This window comes from Eublepharis macularius, chromosome 1 (genome assembly GCF_028583425.1).
Source record: "Eublepharis macularius isolate TG4126 chromosome 1, MPM_Emac_v1.0, whole genome shotgun sequence".
NCBI classification, from domain to species: domain Eukaryota; kingdom Metazoa; phylum Chordata; class Lepidosauria; order Squamata; family Eublepharidae; genus Eublepharis; species Eublepharis macularius.
In genome coordinates, this window is record NC_072790.1 from 239874276 (window position 1) to 239896836 (window position 22561).

Genomic DNA, 22561 nt, shown 5'->3' on the forward strand with positions numbered 1-22561 from the left:
GGAGACCACCAAAGGAAGACCTCGTCTGGCTGTGTAGCAGTGTGGCAAGCCACCAGTGTTCATCTCTGGTGCCACCCAGTGAAGTGGAACTTTTATAGAGCCAGTTGCAACTTGACAAGCACAATTTACCCTTAGATTTATGTTCTCCAGTATGATAAAAATTACTTTGGTAGGGCATTGGCTCCTGAAGTGAGCTGCGAGCATCAGAGGTGCTAGAAATGGCAACTAAAATTACATCCACGTTTAAGGAGCAGACCCTTGGCTTCCCCTCATTCCATTGATGCCAGTTGGGGTGGGTGGGGCTGTGCTCTGAACTGGATCCAGGCATGATTGGGTGCCCACCCCCCACCCCGCTTAAGCTGGTGATATTTTGTGAGATGGAGGGACAAGGCTCTCAATTTAAAATAACAGGTTTTCAGTCAAGAGAAAGAACAGCCTGAATAGCCCAAACAGAGCTTGGAAGCTAAGCAGGATCGGACATGGTTAGCACTCGGATGGGAGACCAGGGAGGGTTGCTATGCAGAGGAAGGTCCTGGCAAACCAGCCCTGCTCATCTCTTGCCTTGAAAACCCCTTCAGGGATTACCGTTAAGTTGGTTGTGATTCGACTGCACTTTATTATTAGGGGGAGAGAAGCTCCGTGGCTCACCTTTTGCTTGGCGAACACTCACAAACCAGGGCATACTTGTCTGTCAGAGAGGGTGGCATAGCCTAGCCTCTTCCTTCAGCTTGGATGAAGGCTGGTCTCTCTGTTTTGAATTCAACCCAGTGTTGCATTGTATGTTTAGTAGGTATAGAATAAACAGTCAGTAATCAAGTTTTGGTGGGGTTGGGCCCACCAAAGGAGAGGTTGGGCCAGACAAAGGAGCTCTCATCAACTTGCCTGTCAAGAATTCTTTTTAAAGCAGGAATGTCATTAGAGCAGCAAATACTTTGGTCATCAGCAGGCTTGATATTTATGCCACTTAAAGAAACAGGCTGGTTAATTACTATTGTGAAACCGGGTTGAACTCTCTGAACACCGGTGGATCTTCCCCCCAGCATAAACCTTTATGGGGCTGCTGGGGGTGGTGGCCGCAGCCCCTGTCCCCGTGTCTCACGGAATAGTCACTAGGCTCCCAGCCGCACCCCTCGCATCTGCATTCTGGTGATGGCAGTGGGCTGCTGGGAGAAAAGGAAGGCGCGGAAAGGTCTGCCTCCATACGTGTGGTATGCCAGCCCCTTGTTGCTCAAGAGCAATTTGCTAGCCACGTTCTTGTAGTTGGAACAGTATTCAATCCAGGCATGTTGATAAAATTTACAACGCTTCATAACATCTGCATAAATCTGTACAAGTTGCTAAACATCTTCCAAGATGTATATATAAAAAAATCACCGACAGCAGACTGTAGGCTTCCGTTACAGCAGTTGTAAGTGAAAAGAGAGAAAAGCGGTATGAACTGTTAAAGAAACCGAATCCAGCCTTTAAAGGCGCAATTCAGCTATTCTACTGTTTGATTCTTCTTGACCAGAGATGCAAGCCGTCATAGGAGGCCTCTGTTGCAGGGCAAGAAGGCCTTTCCTCTGCCTTTCTAACAAATGCCCAAATATTGTCTCGATGTGCCAACCCTAAATACTGGGTGAACTGGTGCCTGCAGTTCTGGTTCTCTTCCAGCTTTGCTCAGGGCCAAAAAACTGCTCGTAAAAAACGCTCTGAATCAGCCTCCTCCAGCTGTGGGCTCTGATCCAGAGGGTTAAACCTGCTTACTAGTCCAGGGTTGTCGGTCTGTGACGCTCTCGTCTTGTGCCTCTAAAGTTGCCGATGATGATACAGCAGTCGTGGCTTCTCTTGCCTGTTCTTTCCGACACACACACAAACCTGCTGTGCTCTACACCTCCAGTCTTGTGAGGCGAAGGGGGCAGGCAGAAAGAGGCACACAAAAGAATTGGGGGAAGAATTGATGGGAGGAGTTCTATCCAGGATATCACGGGGTCGGTTGTAAAATCTGCCTGAGCCAAAAACTGGCAGCCCTTTTTGAGTCTGTGTGATGTCATTCATCCCCCCCCCTTTTCTGGGAAAAAGCCTGTTAGCAGTTCCGTGCTTAGGGATAGCAAGGATTGCCAAGCGGCTTGGTGTGGATTAGCAGGCAGGCAAGACTTAATTCCCAAGCCTAATTCCCAAGCCTTTTCTTTTTTTCTAGGAAAGCTTTTGACCTTTGCGCCCCTGGCTTAACTGATGCTGGCACAGAGACCTTCTGTGTTTAGCATGCCTCTCTCTTTTTTTTTTCCTTCTGCAAGTGCAATAAGAAGGGGATAAGATTTGACCTCCGCAAAGTAGCTTTAAGCCACCTAACTTACCAACATCCACCAGCCTTCAGCTTGTGCCTCGGAGAAGGTGGCAAAACCCTTAAATTGGGTAGCAAATATATGTAATCCGTCTCTGGGATCCCCTCCCCCTTCCCAGAGGGGGAAGACAGCCTCTGCTTTGCTGGGGAAAGCAACTTGTCAGCAGACCCTTAGCCAAGAGGGAAGATTTATGGCAGGCACTCCTTCATCTGAACAAGGGAGACAGTGAGTCTAGAGGAGGAGGCAGTCTGTCCATCTCCCTCCCACTGAAGTCTCCCCTCTCTCCAAAATCGCCCTTTCAGGCATGTTGAGAGCAATCTGATTGCCAACAGGCTGGTCACTGGGAGGCTTTTGAATGGTATGTAGCAGAGAAGGCCTGAGGGTTTCGTGGGAAAAGCACACTTTTTTTCCAAGTGCGAAGCCTGAAGGTGTGTCACCCCCAACCTATGGCGACCCTATGAATGAAAGACCTCCAAAACGTCCTACCATTAACAGACTTGCTCAGATCCTGCAAACTGGAGGACGTGGCTTCTTTGGTTGAGTCAAGCCATCTTATTTTAGGTCTTCCTCTTTTCCTACTGCCTTCCACTTTTCTTAGCATTATTGACTTTTCCAGATAATCTTGTCTTCTCATGATGTGACCAAAGTACAATTGAAGTGACTAAAGTCTTGTCATTTTAGCTTCTAGGGAGAATTCAGGCTTGATTTGATCTAGAACCCACTTATTTGTCTTTTTGGCTGTCCGTGATATCCGCAAAACTCTCCTCCAGCACCACATTTCAAATGAATCCATTTTCTTCCTGTCAGCTTTCTTCACTGTCCAACTTTCACATCTATACATCGTAATGGGGAATGCCATAGTTTGGATTATCTTGATCTTGGTCCCCAGAGAGACACTTCTATCTTTCAGGATCTTATCTTGCTCCCTGACAGCTGCTCTTCCAAGTCTCAGTCTCCTTCTGATTTCTTCGTTGATGAAGGGTTGGGTGGCTGCCTTGAAATTACAGGCTGTGCAGGACCCCTCTGACTCTACACTTCACAAGAGTGCTGGTCAATCAGTCCAGCCATTCCATTGTCCCGTAGCCTTGGGTGACTGACCAGCTGCTTTTGGGAAGCCCACAAGCCTAGTGCAAAGACAACCTTCCTTCTTTAATGTGGCCTCCTTGGGAACTGGAATTCAGCAGTGCACTGAAATGGAATCTAGCCAGCATGGCTTACACCCATTAATAGACTCATTCTCCTCGGTGTCTACCTTTTTGAAAGCCACTGGCAACCACCACAGCTTCTGGTGGTAGTCTGTGGCTGTGATGAATTGATGGTTTTGGTAAAGGTGCTGCAGCTGCCTGAGTCTCATGGCAAAGCAGCCCTCTTTTAAAAAAAACATGACTGGCTTTGGTTTGAAACTCTGAGGGTGGGAGAAAGGAAGGAAATGGTTTCCTTTTTGTCTCCTCCTTGCATGTTCCCCTTTTCTTTCTCTTCTCCCATAGTGCACTTGCTAGAGTAGGTATCCCCAACCTTTTTGAACCTGTGGGCACCTTTGGAATTTAGAGAGGGGGTGGTGAGCATAACCCCAAAATGGCTGGTGCAGGAGGTAGATCCAACGCCAAAATGGCTGCCTCTGGAGGCGGAGCCAACCCAGTTATCTTCCACTTTGCTCTGCAAAAGAATTGCATGACAATCGCATGGAACACATGATGCAAACTCCGGCCTTTGGAATTATGTGTACCACTCCTCCTGATGCCGCAGTGGCTGTGGTTTCTGTTGCTCCTGTGGAACAAGTCCTGCCTTACGATGGCCCTGTCTACTTCCTGAAAAGCTTGTATATTTACTTTGTATACTTGTTGAATCCCTGCCATATTCAGTCATTATTATTAGCTTAATTTATAGTCTGCCTTTCTCACTGGGATTCTAGGCAGGTTACAAATATGAATAAGAACTACTCAGTCAGATCTGCAAGCTGAAAAATACCTGACTCTTGTAGCAAAGGTTCCTAATAAAACCTAGTCGTAGAATTCCTTTGTCCTCTGAGAAAAGGTCCAAAAATTTTGTGTATTTGCATGGTTTTTTAAAACATGTATGCTGTAAATGGCCTCAAGCACTAAATATGGTGCGGAGGTGGTATATAAGTTCAGTAAAATAAATTTAAAAAATAACACATTGCTGCCTGGAATTTCCTGGATGGTGCTTCAGCCAAGATGGGAGAACGTCTCTTAACTGGGCAGCTGCTAGCAAACCCAGTTGTGGATGGAGGCTGCTTGTGGAACTGGAGGGTACACGCTTCTTTTAAAGGGGGCTTAGCGCAAGCAGTTCCTTTCTGGTGGATAACTTGCAACAGGAACTTCCTTCAGCAGCCAGATCACCCACGTCGTCATATCTGCTGCTTCTGGCATTCAGATGCAACCGACCGCTACAGGGTCAGGCGCCCAGGAGGTATCTGGAGGCCTTTGATCAGGTTATCAAGCAGTCCTGTTTCTGGTCAGGCCTGGTGGTCTGGAAAGGTGGTCTTTCTCTCCCCCTCCCCAGTAACTTGGTGGCCTTGCACTGACCTACGGGCCAAACTTATTTGCATGTTACAACACAAACGGGGAGAGGCTTGGGGCAACCTCCATTCGGCATGCCTTCTTTGTGCTGTCTGTGGCTAATGAGAGCAGGAGACAGTGTGTCGTCTACTCATGCAGGGAATTGGGCAATCAGACCAGGGCCATGTGTCTTCTATGCCTAGAATTCAGATTCTGTGTTTAAACAGTTCAGATTCTGCAGCCAAGGAAGCTCTGTGTTGTAACCTGGCTAAAGGATGCAAATTAAGTTAAAATTTGCTAGTGGGCAAGGGCATGGAACTACAGAGTGCTGAATCCCCCCTCCCCGTCCAAATCAGTGGAGAATTTTTCGGCAGGCATTGGCTGCATACGTTCGAGCATATCATTTAGACGGAGATTCTCTGGAAATTTTAAACTCACGGAAGAGCGAAATGCACGCAGTCGCTGCTCATTAAACCTTGCATGAATCGTTCTTTGGCCTGATATGTGGCATAAAGGAGAGTCCTGCTTTATTCTCATGGGGCGGTGGGTACCTGAATGGTCCTACTAAGTTGCAGGGGGCTAGAGAGCCATGCATCGTAGTTGGCTGATTTGTGGAGATATAAGTTCAAATTCCTGTTTGGGCATGAAGTCCTTTGTGCGATAAGAGCCCTGTGGGTTCAGACCAGTTCAGCATCCTGTCTCATACAGCGGCCCACTCTGGAGGGTCAACCGCAGAGTATGTAGCTCAAGATCTTCCTGGGATGTCGCTACCTGGTATTCAGAGGTTTATTGCCTCGGAATGTGCTTCATATTCAGAATTACTGAGGTTTATTGCCTCAGAATGCGTAGGCTCCCCCTAGTCAACATAGCCAGTGGTAGATGCAGAGTTCCGGAACCTCTTGAAAATGGTCACATGGCTGGTGGCCCCGCCCCCTGATCTCCAGACTGAGGGGAGTTTAGATTGCCCTCTGAGGGCAATCTGAACTCCCCTCTGTCTGGAGATCAGGGGGCGGGGCCACCAGCCATGTGACCATTTTCTCCGAGGGCAACCCACTGAGTTCCACCACCTCTTTTCCCAGAAAAAACGCCCTGGGTAGACCTATCCTCTGGGCATGAACTCTGCCCGGTTTATTTATTTATGTCATTTATAGTCCACCTTTCTCACTGATACTCAAGGAGGATTACATAGTGTGAGATTAGTACAATCATTATCAAGGACATGTCCATACAGTTGTGTACTTGCCTGAACACATGAAACTGCCTTATATTGAATCAGACCGCCAGGGTCAGTATTGGCTACTCTGATTGGCAGTAGCTCTCCAGGGTCTCAGGTTGAAGTCTTTCTAACTGGAGACTGAACCTGGGACCTTCTAGCTGCTGAGCAGATGCCACTCTTCTGCACTGGATGGCTGTAATAAAACAGGACCAAGATGGCTTGTGAATAAGTAGGCGTTGGCCCCTCCCTGTCTTTCCACGAGCCCCTGCCGAATCATCCACTTTGTTCTGTTTCACTTTCGTTCCCAGTCTTGTGCCTTGCGTTCTGCTTGCTGCTCTTTGGTAATGAAGAGGGGGCTTTGAGCCAAGCAGGCTTCTCACGCTTGCTGCATGGTGGCTGCTGTATGCAAAACGAAACTGCCGCTGATGCAAATCATGCATGGGAGGTGGGGGGAGAGATGCCCACCCCCCTCCAGCTGCCAGTCCCAGAGGCAGCAGCCCTGAACCAGCTGCAGCACCCTGCTCGGCGCAGCTGCAGGCCCCTGACTCTCGCCCTGGTACAGAAACCCGGAGTCGAACTGTGAGGGCCCTGTTAGAACATCTGTGCGAGCCAAAGTTCTTCCATGACCTCAGCTCAAAGCTATTTGCACCAAAGCAGAGTCTTCTTGTCTAGAATGAAGGGGGTGGGGGTGCCTCGTGTACTAAAATGAATGCTGCCATGCTGTGTCCAGTGTTCCCTAGACAAGATTGTTGGTCCATTAAGGTACAAAAAACCCAAAACCCAGCCATGTAATATATATCTTTTATTACAACAAATCACATTATTACAGATGAGGCTTTTGAGTTCCCCAGGGCTCTCTTATTAGGCTGGATATTTACTTAAATTACGGGTGGGGGGTTGCGGCGCAAAACCCCAAAGTCAGCAGTTTATGCCTTTCCTAAAATGGAGACCCCTGAAGGCTTTGCAGCTGAATTAGATTAGATGGTACTGGGGACAAAACGGGCATCCAAGAGGTACCGAAGACTATGAAAAGCCCCCCGTTCATTATGTCCTTCTCCAGCACTCATGGATTTCACAAGTCCCTGGTAAAGCAGGGAGGGAGCGGTAGAGAGGCATGGTAACCCTCACATTAATAAAGCTGTACTGAATTTCCAGTCAGATGAAGCGTTCTGGGGAATTTGAAATAGTAGAAAGCAAATTGTGACCATCTGGATCTCAGGGGCTCTTGAGAATCTTCCTTATATGCATTTTGGGAGTAAGTAAAGTCCCTTTGTCGTAAATCCGGCTTTGTTCAAAGCGTAGAAGATGTGCTAAAGTAGACATTTTAAAATAATTTTTTGGTAGCTGTAACAAACCTGTTCAGTTGTTCCCAGGTAGCTTCATGAAGCTGGACAATGGGAATTTATAAAGGTCAGGAGGAAATGGAATCAGTTGGCGAAACAGTTAATAACTATGCTTATGCACCACTCTTCTAGACAGATGAGTGCCCTGCTCAGAGCAGTGAACAAAATCGGCGTTATTATTATTCCCACAATAGCTAGGGAGCTGGGGCTGAGAGGAGTGGCTTCCCCAAGGCCACCTACTGAGCTCATGGCAGTAGTGGGATTCGAGCCAGCAGAGTGCTGATTCACAATCCAACCACTTAACCACTATGCTACAGCAGGGATATTGTCCCATCAGCAGAGTTGGATAGATTTTGCCATCATCAAAGATGACTATGTTAATAGGCCTGCCTTCCAGAGCAAGCTCACTGAACTAACCATAGGAGAAGAGGCTAGCAGTACTCTTTAAGAGCAGGCAGAAGGGTTGTGCAATAGTACAGAGCAGCAGGCCAATAGGATTTTTATAGGAGCAATGGGGTTACAAAATGTAAGGGCCCACTTGAATGGGCTACAGGGGGTGGTGGTGTAGGGGGCTTTCTGCCTCCCCTGTAATTCCTCATAAGCAATTTGCTTTGAGGCATTTGTGCCCTCTTTGCTGTGCTTCCAGCCGTCTTGGGTTGGCAAGTGTGCAGCCTCACACTGATGGCTGCCTCTCTGTGCTGTCCTTACCTCCTTCTGGAGTGCCAGGTGTATCTTGCTGCCTGCCTTCTGGGATGCCAAACGGCTCCTAGTTACTGCTCTGCTACTGAGAAATGTCATGGCCTGTAAAACTGGTTCTTTCCTGCCTGCCTGAAGTGTGCCAGGGAAGGTTCTGTGCATGAGGGGTATATAGTTCTGAGAGTTTCATTACTCTTGGTTTTGGTGGGAGAGGAGTTACAGTTGGAAACTCTTCCAGTTTCCAGTGGGAAATGAATGCAGTAGTAACTGTGTGTGTGTTGTGTGCGTGCATGCACTCCCCTAACTTGGCTTACGGTTTAGTTTGCAGCTGCAGTCTAGCGGCAATAAATAGTTAAGGTGTGAGCTAGTAGCACTTGCTGCTCTTTCTTTGTAATCCGGGGGGGGAGGGGGGAGAGACATTACAAGTCAAAGAGCTGAAATAAACCAACTCCTCAAGATCTAGAAAAATTTCTGGCTTGATTACCTGGAAGCTGATTTTGTTCACCATAGGCGAGTGACTAAATTACAAGTCTGCACTGAACTGGTATTTAGTTTTGGGTCTGGAGGCTCCTGTCTTCCAGGAGTTACAGCAACAAACTAGAGGCAAACAGGCGGCACAAATGCACTCCCCTTTCTTGGGTCAGTGGTGATTACTCTTTGATTCCCTGTGCTAGCGTGGAGAATAGTCCAGGGGAGCTGAGCAGTGACTGATCCCTGTGGCTTGCTTGAGTAATCTCAGGAGAGCTGGAAGGAACTGCCCATTAGTGGCCAAAGGTTGGCTTTTCACCAGGTTCATGGGTTGGTATACTTTACCAGTTCCTAAATTGTGCTGAGTATTGCAACGAAGCAAAAAAACCCAGGCGTACCTAGACCTTCGCTTTTCATGGCGGAGAGGTGACTGGACATTTCATGGGTATCAATCAGCTACGCAAGTGCTTTATCTCCAGATCTGTCTGGGTTCTCCCCGACCATTCATTGAGCCCAAGTATAATAGGATTGCCACTTTAAAAGCAAATCCTTTTTAGAAGCAACACGTGCTTCCAATTCCAATTTGGGCCAACAGCGTACCCCCGTTGGAAATCTGGGGGACGCCAGTGGAGAAATAGGGGAGCGAACTGTGCAGTGTTGCAATGGCACGCAGAGTTGCTTAACGTCCATATCGCCTCCCCCCCCCCCCCCGGGAAGGTGCATTCCATGCCTTCAGAAATTCCTCCCGCGGAGCAAGGAGGCCCAGCCATGCTATATCCCCCCTAGATCTCCACGCTGCTTCTGCAGCTGCACAGCCTGTATAACTCGGCTAGTTTCGCTGACTAAACTTGCAGAGGGTGAGGCTTGCGGAAGAAGGGAGGCGGGTTGGGAGTGCAGCATGCCCCAAGGTAAACAGCTCCCATCCCCAGGTTTGCAAACAGGGCGAGGCGTGCGGCCTTTGTGCTGACGAGGACCTGTTTGGGAAAAGGAGCTAACAACCCAGTCTGTTCTCTTTTTCTCCCCTCCCCCTTTCTCTTTTTGCTCGGCTTCAAGGAAGCCCGGGTCCAGTTTTCCCACGCCTGCCTGCACGAGACCATCTCTCTTCCTGTGTTCTTTGTCTGCCTCTGGCCTGAATTCCCCTGGGCGCTGAGGGGGCCTAGCTGTTGCTGGGACCAATGGGAATGGCGGTGGGAATCCAGGAAGCGATGTGGTGACCGGCTTTGCTTTGGGAGCAGGAGCTCCTTCCCCACCCACCACTGGGCTTCAGGGCCTCTCCCTGCCTTATACAGCTTGCACCAGAGTAATGCTCCCTGTTTGTCCCTGGAGCCTCACAGCCAATAGCTTTCAGTTCAGTGCCAGAATTGCTCAGGTCTTTGACCTTATGGTCGAACAGGATGTCTCCTCTCCCCCTCCCCCAGTCTCTAGGAAATGATAGGGGGGGTAGACTATGAGCATTTTCTCTTAAGCCCTCCCAGCAAGCATGTGCGTGCTTGCAGCAAGGTATCTAGAATTCCTCCACTTGAGGAAAATGGCCCAGACTTAACCGTCGTGTCCTTCGGATTGTCAGGTATCCAAGCCTGCAGATAGCTACTGCATTGGCTCCACTGAATCCAACGCCCTGCATGCCCCAGCCTGATGAGATACAGCTTGCTCGTACTGAAGTACAGCTAAGTGGTGGCCTGTGACTGGAGCAGCTGCCAAGATGCTGGCAGCCACAGCTCCCGCTTACGGCCCTCATTAGATAGGTGTGCACCGTGAAGCTATTCGGGCCTCCCTCAATGCATGTCACACCTGCAGTAGCAGCTGGCCGCGAAGCCTCAGCCACAGGTCCATTTATGCTCCAGCTGGCCATGGGGATTTTTGAACCCCCCAAAGCTGAAGTTTTACAGTCAGATTAGATTGTGGTCTTTTTTGCCTAGCTGCATTGGTTGTGCGTAGCGATCTCTGTTTCTAGAACTCAGTTTTTATAGAGAACCTGCAACTTAGTGTCAAGAAATGGGGCATTTGAAAATACAGCAGCTTTGGCTGTAGCGTTTTGAGACACTTGGGTGTTGTAGGGGCGGGTTTTTTCTCTGATGCTTCTTGATGGATTGGGGCAGAATTAGGAACTCTTGGGTCCGTTCTGGGGAAGGGTGGGTTGGCAGTGTGTGACCCCTGGTGTAGGAGCTTGACTATCTGTTTAAAACAGTGGCTAGGTAGTAAGTAATATTTAATCTGACTTTTATGTCATCCACTGAGTGTACAAAGCATTTTCACAGGTTAACAAGCCAGGGCCTTTTTGGTCCTGGCTCCATCCTGGTGGAACCCTCTGTTTAATGAGACCAGGGCCTGGCAGGATTTATCTTTTTTCCGGGCCTGTAAGACAGAGCTGTTCTGCCAGGCGTATGGCTGAGGCTGAGCTGGGCCCCCACCGGCCGAATAGATGAGAACGAGTTCCTCCTTACTAGAAGCGTCCACCGTCTAAACTTTTTAAGTCACTTTTAAGTGACGGTTGGGTGGCAGTTGGATTATTTCTGTGCTGCTTTTTTTGTACTTTTTAAATATTTATGAAATTGTTGTTTTAAATTGTTATACGTAAGTTTTACTGTGATGTTTTATGGCGTGTAATCCGCCCTGAGCCTGCCTGTGCAGGGACGGCGGAATAGAAGTTGAAACAAACAAATAAATAAAATTACAATTTCCCTGTAAGGTAGGACTGTGTTACTATCTCTTGGTGGCAGAGGGAAGAGTTGAGAACTAACATGGTTTGCCTAATGCTGCCTCGTGAATCCAGAGCTGAGATCTGACCTGAGGACTTCACACAGCTTTATCACTTCACCAGTATATACCACAACAGCTTGCTCTGCCCTCACACTGCAGGGCTTCACGAGTCAGGCTTGGTGCGAACGTGGACCTCCCTGCTTGGAAATCCCTCCCTTTCAGTTCTCTGTCTCTGTGGCAGCCAAGGCTGGGCGTGACGGACAATAGCAGACTTTCGCTGGCTGTTGGCATCTGACCAGCTGGGAATGGACTCCTCCCCTCGGGCTATCACTTGCTGTTGGCAAGCGCCTCGGGGGCATGGCTGGCACTCGAATTCTTTCCCCCTTCTTTTTGCTGACTCCCTCCTTCAGCTAGGCAAGGGAAGGAGTGGCTTGCCGGCACCAGGACGTGGTGAGGGTTGGCCAGCCAGGGTGGGTTTTCACTTAAAAGGGGGTGGGGGTGGCTGGATCAGCTTCCTCGACTCTCCTTTTTCCTGTAAACTTGCCATTGGGTGGTGCTAGCTTTCCTTCCCTCTCTCGGAGAGGGAGTTCCCTTGGGATCCGGAGCTGGAGTGTTGTGGCAGTCTCTGAACAGTAACCCCCTTTCATTTCTGTCCTTTTACAGTCCCTCCCTCTTTTGTCCCTTCCCCCAAGAGAAAAGTTCCCTCCTGTTTGCCTTTCTTGTACTTCCCTGTACTTCAGACACATCAGGGAAGCCCCTTCTTGCTGAGGCAAGGAGGAGATGCAGAGGTGGCAGCCAGCCCAGATGCCAAGGGTGATTCTTTGGTTTTTGAGTGCCGGGGCTGCTACCTCTTCTGGGGGCACCATGGGTTGAAGAGTGGTGTGGCAGACAGTCATTCAACAGGTGAATCTCTGCCAGGTTTTGAGATACAGGCGCACCCGTGGGTTCTCCTCCCCAACTTTTCAGTTACTGCATGTTGGGCTAAAATCCAATAAAACTTTTTACATGCCGGAAAAGGTTTTTGTGGGAAGCTGGTGCCTCTTGCAGCTGTGCGGCAAGCCAAACTTCAGTGGAGATGGCCTTGAAGATGATCTTGGATCAGGGTCCATGTGGTTTGCTGCAACCAATGCAAGGCAGGACCATGTGTCTAGTAAGCAGTGTTTGGATCTTGAGCCTATGGGGGGGAAGAGGCTTTGTGCTTTTGCAACTCCACTGCATATCCCGGCTGTGAGGGGCAACTGGGCAGCTCCTTCCCTGGCTTGACTTGGCGGGGGGGGGGGGCAGGCTCTTTAAACACGTCTGTCCTACCTGTGCCCAAAACTGATTCTCAAGCACGTTGAAGAAGGGAATCAAGCCAGTTAGGAAGCAGCTCCCAGTGCCTTGAATGCCTCGGAGGGATTTAGGCAGCAGCTGGTGCCTCGGCTCCCCAGGGTAAGCTGTCATGTTTGGCTGACAGCTGTGACTTCTGCCGCCACCGCTGTATCCATAATTGGGGCTGGGCACTGTATTTAAAGTGTGCTTGGGTAGTCCGGATCCTGTGCCTGGAACAGCTGACCTCAGCTGCTTGTCTCAAACTTGCAGATTGCCCTGGCTGTTCTTTATAATTCAACGACTCTTGGCTGGCGGGGTGGTGATGGTGCAGATTGGCAAGTTCAAATGGCCCTGGAGCCCGTGAGGCCTGACCTGGCCCACTTTTTGTCTAGCTTTAGGGTCCAGCCAGGCTGATTCTGGAAGCTGAGTGAAGGGGGTGCTGAGACGGCAGCTGCTGAGGTGAGGAGGTGGTCTTTGTGCCCCCCCCTCAATGGATGCCTACTCTTCCCTGTATCATGAATCTGGGTTAGAGTTCCCAGGTGCCCGCCAGTGGCAGGCAAACTCCTTGTGATTGGCAGGAGGTAGCAAGCCCCCCCCCCCCCCCGGAGGTTGCCTGCTACCCGCAGGAACCCAGGGAACATACACTGTGCGCAGGCTCCCTAGGCATGCTGTGACATCACTTCCAGAAGTGATGTCATCACGCTGGCCACAGGAGCGTTCCCGAACTTTATTTGGGACTGATTTGGGCCCCAACAGGTCGAATCGGCCCCATGCAGAGCGTGGGAACACTTGTGTGGCCGGTGTAGTAGCATCACTTCCAGAAGTGATGTCACTGCATCAGCCCCAGGGCGCATGCGCGCGAAGAATAACCTTATTCCTGACATGAGGTAGGTGCCAGGTGTCCTCCTCTCCCAGTGAGAGGGGAAGAGGGACCTGGCAACCCTGTTCTACAAACCGTACACTGCCTTCCCCCTCCTAGGCCCAAGGCTGATTGGCGGAGTGGCCTGCAGGCCTTGGTGCAGCCTCTCTCTCCCATTTGGAGACCTGGGGCCTTGCTGGGGATTTCTGGGCCTACATTTCCCAGACATCCTCCAAGCCTAGGATAGGGCCTGGTAAAATTGGAGGGGAAAGGAAGGTCAGCTGGCACCAATGAGTCTGGTCTGTGGGGGAAATAATATAAGGCCCCCTGAAGGGGGAAGGTGTTCTTTCAGGAGCTGAGTGGCAGAGAAGGAGCTACCAGCCGGATCCCTCACCCAGGGAGGATGGGTTGGACCCTGGGAGGGCTAGATACAGGACGGACCAGTCATGTAGCCACATTGAGAGGCTTTCTGCTGGCTCCTGTATGTGTTAATGCTGCCCTGCTTGCTATGTACATATCCTCTGTTAAATTTGTTTCTCAAACTGTCTTTCCCACCTGTTTAGTGATTGCCTCTGTTTAATGAAGCAGTGTGCTTTCCTTTGCCTGGGTCCTCCCTCCTCGAGCTTGGCTGGTCACCTGGCAAGGCTCTCACTAGTAGAAGGGGCCTGTTTGGAACGGGGGAAGGAAGGAGGGGGCTACTCTGGGCCCTCCCTGGTTGAACCCCCAGACCAGAATGGTGGCAGCCAGCAAGGCCTTTGCAAGCTTCAGAGCTGAAAGGGGCAGGAGGGAGGGGGAGCAAAAGGACTCCCGGGGGGATGCTCATATTAGAAAAATCTTTCACGTTACCGCTCTGTGTCCACAACCAGAATTAACCTCATCGTAGCCCCTAGTGCCTTGCCTCAAAAGCATGAGCTGGACCAGATGGTGACCTTCCGGACCTGCAGCCCCTCAGGAAATACCCTGGTATATTAAAGGTCTGATCCATGCCCAGACCAGGACCCGTCCTGCCTATTGCAGCCACTCTGCCGTGGCAAGAAATCTCTCAACTCCTTCTCCGGGCTACGTGAATCTACGTACTCCACAGCCATGTGGATTAGAAACTTTATTTTTGACAGTAAACTTTGCAAGGAAGCTGTGTCTCATGCCCAGTAACAAGTTCTTTGTTCTTTCCACCCCCCAAGGCTGAGGCGGAAGTGGCATCCCTGAACCGCCGCATCCAGCTGGTAGAGGAGGAGCTGGACCGGGCTCAGGAGCGCCTGGCGACCGCCTTGCAGAAGCTGGAGGAAGCTGAGAAAGCTGCAGATGAGAGTGAAAGGTAAAGAGTGGAGGGGGGCGGGATCTGCGGTTGACGGCTGCTGAAGCCTGGCCTTCGTTCAGGGGGTAAATTCTGTAACTGCGACACCATGTTGCCCCTTCAGGAGCTGCTTACGTGATGGAAGGTTCCTCTGTATAATTTTTTTTAAAATTCTTGCACATAGAAAACCAGCATTTTGGGGGAAAGCGTTCCAGTTCACCCTTCCTGACATGCTAGCTTTCTTTATGTAGGGGTTTTATTTAATTTGTGTATATACACAGTCACGTGAGCCCTCTTCTAAAGCAGCATTGCTGAAACGCAGGTTTTAATAACAAGGCCGTAGAGCTCAGGGGCGATGTATCTTCTGCCCTAAAGATACTCATCTTCTGCATCCTGGACAAATGTATGCAAATAGCCTAGTTTTGCATCTGCCCTTTTGCTAGGCTCAGAGGGACAGTGATCCACAAAGCACCGAAGCTATTACCCCGCTTCCCTTAACCGCTAGGAGGAGTTTCGTTGAGATGTTGTCTCCTAAGAGTCCAGTGCAGATTTCTCGCAGCCTTTTGAGCTCTTTTCAGCCCTAAGGACTAGATGCTTTAAATTAGGCCAAGGTTCCCTGGCAGTGGAGCTCCTGCATCCTGGTTATGAGGGTGTGGAATAACTCAGCCCTGAAGCTCACTGTATTTGAAGGATCAGCACTGGTTTTTTGGCCTGGGGAGAGATACTGAACTCCCTCTGAGCTTCCTTTGAGTTGCTCCCTCGGGCGGAGAGGGGTGTTGGTTCTCACTTTCTCCTGCTGTGGAAGCATTCTACTTGGAAAGTTCTGTGCCGTTGGTATTTGCCTCGATCTGGAGCTTGAGGCCCTTTGATGCATTCCTGTGCTACCAGGTGGGGTTTCTCCTGCAGTAAGAGTTGAAGGTTTACAGACGAGCCAGTGTGCTCGATTCCCCCTACCTCCATGAAATTGGGGAAACTGGTCACCTAGGAATTGGTCACTTGAGCAGTGTACTGGACAAGAATGTCTTGCAGGATTGACCAGCAGTCCTCCAGACGTAACTCAATATGCGTAATAAGCATGTATGAGCAGAAAGCAAGGTGTATACCGCTGTCGCAGCCTAGCAGGGGTGCCTAGAATACTCTGTCTGCGTGCATGTGTCACGTTTGCATTGCAAACCTGTGGGTGATACCACTGGTGCACGGCTTTCGCGCATGTCCCTTTCTAGAGCAGATGTTCAACAGTCTCCGTTCTGTCTTGGGCAGGGGCATGAAGGTCATTGAGAACAGAGCCCTGAAGGATGAAGAGAAGATGGAGCTGCAGGAGATCCAGCTGAAGGAGGCCAAGCATATTGCTGAGGAGGCAGACAGGAAGTATGAGGAGGTGAGCATCCCTGTCTTCTCGAAGATTGACTCTCCGTTCAGCACCTTAGCCCATCTTGGTTGACAGGGCCTGTGAGCTGAGCATCCCTCTCGAGTTGGCAGCTCAGCCAGTGCGGTGGTGGCCAATTCCAGCTGGCTGTGGGTCCAGCAACGAGCCCTTCAGTGGGTTTCTCTGGCCCAGAGACCTGTCCCGCCCAGGAGACAAATTGTGCCCTTTAAATTCCTTAGTCCTCCTCGTTGGCTTTCACTGTTGGCAAAACAGCAGGGAGGTGAATCGGGAAACTTTACTGGCTCACTAAGTCCTTCTAGTTCCTGGATCCCGAGCAGCTGCCCAACCTGGCCTGCCTCTATACATGGGGCTGTCTCTATACATGGGGCTCTACAGCTGACCTTCCCTCGCCTTTTGTCAGGTTGCCCGGAAACTGGTGATCATCGAGGGAGATCTGGAGCGTACAGAGGAGAGGGCTGAGCTGGCAGAGTCGTGAGTATCCTTGAGCTTGGGGCTGTTTCTTTTTGCATGAGGTGTCTTCACTGCATGGAAGCTAACATGAGTGGCTGCGCTTGCACCTGGTGAAACAAGGCCTGAAGCGTGGGCGCCTGGGCTTAGAAGCTGTGCCACCAATCCCCACAGACACGTGCGCGCACGCGTGTGCGCGCGTGCGTGTGCGCACACACACACACACACACACCCTGGTTGCAGCTAATCTTGGTGGTTTCCACTTTTCCGGTTACTTCACAGGGAATTCTTTCTCCGCGCTTGCCTTTTTGAGGCAGGGAGTGCAGCGTCCTGGTTCCTGGCAACATTCCCAACTCGGATGAGCTTGAATGCTCCATTGGCAAGCGGGGGGAGGGTGGCGCCTGTCGGCTTTCTGCGACTTGCCGCCAGCCCTGTGCCAAGTGACTTAAAAGCAATCCTCCTAACTTGATTTTCATAAAATTGTCCTCCCCTTCGGTGATAGCAAAAGACAACGGACAGACTGGAAGGCTGCTTTTAAAGACAGCTGGAGCCGTTCTACGAAGGGTGCAGGGTGAAGTGATGCAGCTGTGGGATGGGGGGAGATCTCCCATCCATATGGAGGGGGTGAGGCCAAGCTTTCCTTACGGTTGGGGTAGTTTAACCCGTGCAAAGCATGTTCTTTGTGGAGGTGGGGGGATGCATTCAAGAACGGCCAGTGTTAAGTGCCGCAACAGTAGTACAGTCCATAACCCTCCTTCCTCATGCCCTGTCGCATGGTGGATGGCTCTCTGCCTCTGCTGTGCCTCAGACGTGAAGGTGATGTGGGGGATTGAGCCCAGCAAGCAATAAGTATTCAGTATGGGGTGGGCAACCTTTCTTTAGGAAGGCAGGCTGCTGTGGGTTTTTTTTGCTCCTGCTCCACGAGGAGATGGCACCGTCTTGGGCTTGATTTGGTGGGACAGGCCTCCAGCGGAGGACTGGAAGAAGCCTTCCACCGCCACCAGGGCGGCTGCAGCTGCCAAGGCCACAGAGCCCAGATGCTGCAGTGGTGGGGGGTGTCTGCAGCAGGGTGGTCCCCACGTTCCAGATGGTGGGGCTCTGTCAGGTCTGCAACACATCTGGACCCCTGATGTGCGAGAGGTAGAGGGAGCGGAGGAGGAGGAGGAGGAATGCGAAGCATTTCTTCACGGCCTGCCTCCGGAGGGGAGGGAAGGGTGGGAGAGAGAACCAAGCCTTGAGCATAGCTTTGAAAAAAGCCCTTTTAAATACCTGTGCCTTTCATGAAGGTGGGGCTGTTAATTCCCCAGCAGTTCCTGCTGTAAACATTAGGACCTTTGCTAGTCATGGGATAGAAGAGTAAGTATATTTTAGGTGGTTTCCTGAGATGACGACTCCTGAAGAATTCATACTAAACATCTGGCTGCCCTCCACCCCCCACAGACAGATGCCTGCCTCTTAAAAACGTAGAGTTACCCTCTAAGGATGGCGACATGATAGCAGGCAGTTCTTTTCTGTCTAGACCCTCCCTTGGGGAACAGCCTCATTTCATGTGGCATGCCAAGTCAGTTCTGATGAACTCTGCCTCTCGGGTTGCCTCAGCTTTGCCAAAGCCCCACAAGGGGAAAGGGGTGAGAATTTAGTAGGGAAAAGGAGTCATGTGGAAAGTTAAGCTCCCCTGCTCGGAGGAGGCAGGCAGCTGTTTCCTCCGGCCCCAGGTAACTGGCCTACCGGAAGGAGGCCGTCTTATCCGCGATAGCCTGCACATGAGTGAAGCATGTCCACAAGGGACGGGCCTACGCATGAGCTGGCTAGGAAGTGGGTGTGACTAGAAAGCTCTGCATACAAGAGAAAGGAAGGGGGGCTGAGGGGAGAGGAGATCGTGGCTTGACGAGCCAGGGGGAAAGGAATTGGAGCGTGAGTAACTCTCCTTGCTGAGGCCAAAGGGGCCCGAAGTCTGATCCGCTTCTTCCCCTATTGTAAAATGTAGGTTGTACCTGTACCGCTGCCTCTGATTGGCTTCAGCTGCTGAAACGAGGCTCTTGTTTGAGGGTCTTAAACTCCGTTAGTAACTCTCGACCCTGTGCCTGATGAAAACTACAATTCCCACAGTTCTTTGGGGTCGCATTCAATAAGTACCTGAATAGACACAAGTCTTTCAGTAGTACGTACAGAGCCCTGTCCTCTAACCCCGAGCTTTAGGCACTGATACCGCCACCACCCTTGTGCTCACGGGCTCTGCCAACTGGACCTGCCCCATTCCTGACCACTCTGCACCACTGTAATCCTTCGTTCGTCTCTGGGGCATCATGTCTTCGTTGCAGGCCAACAGCTCCTGCCTTAATACGGATTTGGACATTGAAGCGTTGTGGTCCCTGCAGTGTGTGTACGGGGAAGGCAGTTCTGGGTGCTCACGCCCAGCGTTGCTGTTGCTCAGCAGCCATTAGGGAGTGCCTGGTTTCATCGAGCAGTCAGAAGCTGCAAATGGGCTTGGCTCAGGAAGCTTCCAAGTACCCGCCATATGACTCTGGACTGAGTTAATCCACCCTTCAGTCAGGGTTATGTGTTTCTCCCCCCCCCTTTTTTTTTTTAAATCTTGCACCCAGGCAATGTTAACTTCACACCAGAAACCTCTTTTTCCCATAACGGTTGCATAATTTTACTTGCAAAATTTTGGTTTTATTAAACCCGGGGAGCTAAACGGGGTCTAAACTGGAGATTGACGCCTTGCCTTCAGTCTCTGGAAAAGTTCTGTTCGGTCACCCCCCCCCCCCCCCGCACCCCAGCTTCTGAGGTTGAACCAGGCACTGCCCCTGCACACTTTGAAGCTTTGGAGTATCGAGGGCTGGGCCCCTGAGCTTGTCTTAATGGAGGAGCTGAGGTTCTCCGCTCTGTATTTTGCACCCCGTTCTGCTACCGAGCGCTCCCGCGGTGTTGCCATACGCAGCCTCCCTCTTCCTCAGGGTGGCTGGGGAGGGTGGAGGAAGCCTATTCTGGTTCTGGCCGGGCAGTGGATTCTCTCTGCCTTCCTCACTTGTGTTTTAACGGGCCGGCACAGACCGACACACTCTTTGGGCACTGTCTTCTGTCGGAGGAATGCCTGGGGCTCCCCGCACACGCTCCTTCGCTTTTGCACTTCTGGGCCTTGTGTGAACAGCTCTTTCCCGTATAGCATGTGGCCTGTGGAATCATGCTGCTTCCCCTCCCCCTGTCACAAACCGCCTTCTCTGCCCCACCCCCAAGCTTGCATGTTGTGACAGACTTTTTTCTTTCTCTCCCTACCCCGTTTTTTTTTATGGCTTTGCTCTGTTTTTTTGTTGCTCTCCTTTTGACCGCTGCTCCCTCACCTGTCCTTGTCAACGCGGTCATCCCTAACAGCCATTGCCGGGAGCTGGACGAGCAGATCCGGTTGATGGACCAAAACTTGAAGTTCCTTGCTCAGTCTGAAGAAAAGGTACTAATCCTTCCCTCCCCGGAGTGCAGAGCCCTCTAACCTCTTCCCCCCACCTCTTAACGCCTTCAGGTACCACTCTTCCTTTCCTGCTTCTCCGAACGCTCTGCTCGCTCTCCTTTTGCTGACTTGGCTTGTTTTACTTCCTGTCAAGCAGGCGGCGGCAGTCAGGCTGCTCCTCAGCCAATCGGCATCTTCGAAAAAGGGCAGCGAGGCTCAACGGGTTCCGTCGGAGGCGGGATCCAGCGCTACAGGCAGCTTTGCGCCCCCTCTGTCTCTGCAGCTTGCGGACCGTGTAGTCTCGTGTCATCGACAACTTTGTGCTAGCTTTGATTTCTTGAAGAGAACAGCGGAGGGGAGAGAGGGAGACCCTTTAATGCTGCATCTGCCACAGACCTCTTTCTGGTGCCACCAAAGTTAATTGCCTCAGAAGCATGGAGTCGTGTGTGGGGCTTCGTGCACAAGAAGCAGCAATGTGACTGATGTCACCTTAGCAGCATAGGAAGGTCCCACTCTCTGCAGTGGCCCCTGTGTCGGCAGTGGTCTTGAATTCCTGCTCCTAAGCAAATCTGCCAACCCTTTCAGTTGGTTTAAAACGTTTCAGTGCTGCCTTTCCACCCAATTCAGCAAAACATTTCAGGTACTAAAAAGGGATTAAAACATAAATGCACACTAAATACTTAAACCATTGAAGAAAAACACTTTGAAAAACGCCCACGGGAGGCAGAGGCCAGATAAGAGTTGGAGAAGGAACGCCAGACAAAATCTTCAGCCACTAGCACATAACAGTGATAAAGGACTCAGTCTAACTTCCCTGGATTGGATGTTCATAGTTTTGGCACGACAAGGCAGAAGGCCCTGTCTTGGATTGCAACCTACCTATCCGACCCCAGAAGGCATCCAAAGCATAGTTGAGGGAGGGATAGGCCAGAGAACAATGGAGGGGAAAGCTCAAAAAAGAAAGCTAAGAAGATCGAGACTTGTCGGCCTTTAAGGTGCTGCTGGACTCACGATTTCCAGGGTATAAGCTTTTGAGAGTCAGTTCCCCTTTGTCATATCGGATGTAGGCAGCTTTGACTCTCAGAAGCTCCTACCCTGGTCAAATCTTGCTCTTCTACTACAGGCCAACACGGCTACCGTTCTGAAAGGAGCCAAGAAGACGGGGCTGGGAAAGACGAGGAATGTCGAGAGTTTGTTCCACTGAACGTGGTGCCTTCCCTGGCCCAAGATGTTGAAGGAAAGCTTTGCCATTAGGAGAGAGGACCTGTGGTTCTGATTGCTTCTTTAGCAAAGGGTGCTTGTGATTTCTCTGCCTGCTCAACCAGTAGAGTTTCTGTTGAGATTCTCTGGTTTTGTACGGTTCCTTACCATGCAAGACAGCTAGATACCCAGTGCCCGAATGCCAGATATTTGGCCAAACGCTGCATCTTAAAAGGCTTTGTGCAATTTGGGGTGCTTTTATAACTCCCGTGTTGTATTTCCTTACCTAAACTGCCAGTCCTAGTTGACTAGCAGATGATGCATCCTGTGTCGAGTTCAGTAAAACATGGCTTAAAGTGCCATTACGAAGGGTATGTCTCCGTTCTGCTTGCTGAGCTGAAACCTACCTACCTTGTGAGAAAAGAGACAGGACAATGATTGCAGTTTGGGTTACTATGTGGCAGGGAAAGGATGGGAGAGCAAGGCATGTTGAGAAAACTACCCAGCAGCCCCTGGCCAAGGGTGGGCCCAGATAGAGGAAAATGGGAGTGCTCTGCCCAGGTCCTAGCAGTTTCTCCCCTCCTGGTGCTTTGCCAGAAACCTCCACATGGTTTCTGGCAGCCTCTTGGCAGCCTTGAGGGCCAGAAACCTGCTTTTTAAGAAATAGTCAGCCTTGAACTTGCAATTGTGATGATGACTCGGTCACCTGATTACATGGTCGGCGAGGCAGAGCTCTGGGCAGGTGCCTGTAGCCTGGGTCCTGGAGACGGTCCCTCTGCCGTGACCTGGAAACCGTTGCTGGCCTCTGTAGGCCCGTCACCCGAAGTTCACTGCAGTCTCTCCATTCCACACATTCACTCTCTTCTCTCTTCTCTCCTGTCCTCCTTGGTTCCCACCCTTCCCTTTCCCCCTACTTTTCCCCCCACATCCTCCCTTTGCAAACGTTTTGCAGTAAGTGTTCAGAGCTGGAAGAAGAGTTGAAGAATGTCACCAACAATCTCAAGTCCCTTGAGGCTCAGGCTGAGAAGGTAGGGTGGTTTCCCCCACAGCTGGAGGATGGCCTTTGGGCCCAGGAACTGTTACGGAGAATCTTCCATGAATACTGGAAAGGGTTGCACATGGGCCGCAGGGCCCCCTGGAAGAAGGCTTGTGGCTCCAGGACGCAGCATCTGCTTTTCTTACCGAGATTCCCAGATTCAGTCTAGCAGAATCAATCCCAGAATCAAATCTTCCCAGAATCAATCTTTAGCATCTCCATTTGGGAGAATTTCTGGTAGCAAGAGACCTGCTTCCAGGTCGTACCTAGACGGATCAATGGTCTGTCTTCCTGGAAAGCAGCAGCATGTTCT

At 50.8% G+C, this 22561-nt stretch overlaps 1 protein-coding gene across 11 annotated transcripts in view; it reads left to right on the forward strand.

Annotated features, from left to right (window-relative positions):
* The window catches only part of TPM3 (tropomyosin 3), a 77435-nt gene that overhangs the window by 36124 nt on the left and 18750 nt on the right, over window positions 1–22561 (forward strand). For 6 of the 11 annotated variants that reach the window (XM_054994835.1, XM_054994893.1, XM_054994827.1 and 3 more), the window contains 4 exons: window positions 14618–14751; window positions 15991–16108; window positions 16518–16588; window positions 22165–22240. In XM_054994835.1, the coding sequence (XP_054850810.1) occupies window positions 14618–14751; window positions 15991–16108; window positions 16518–16588; window positions 22165–22240 (399 nt within the window). Of the gene's footprint in view, window positions 1–14617; window positions 14752–15990; window positions 16109–16517; window positions 16589–19939; window positions 20016–22164; window positions 22241–22561 lie in introns of all 11 variants that reach the window. The other 5 variants (XM_054994844.1, XM_054994851.1, XM_054994885.1 and 2 more) reach the window with 1 other exon arrangement.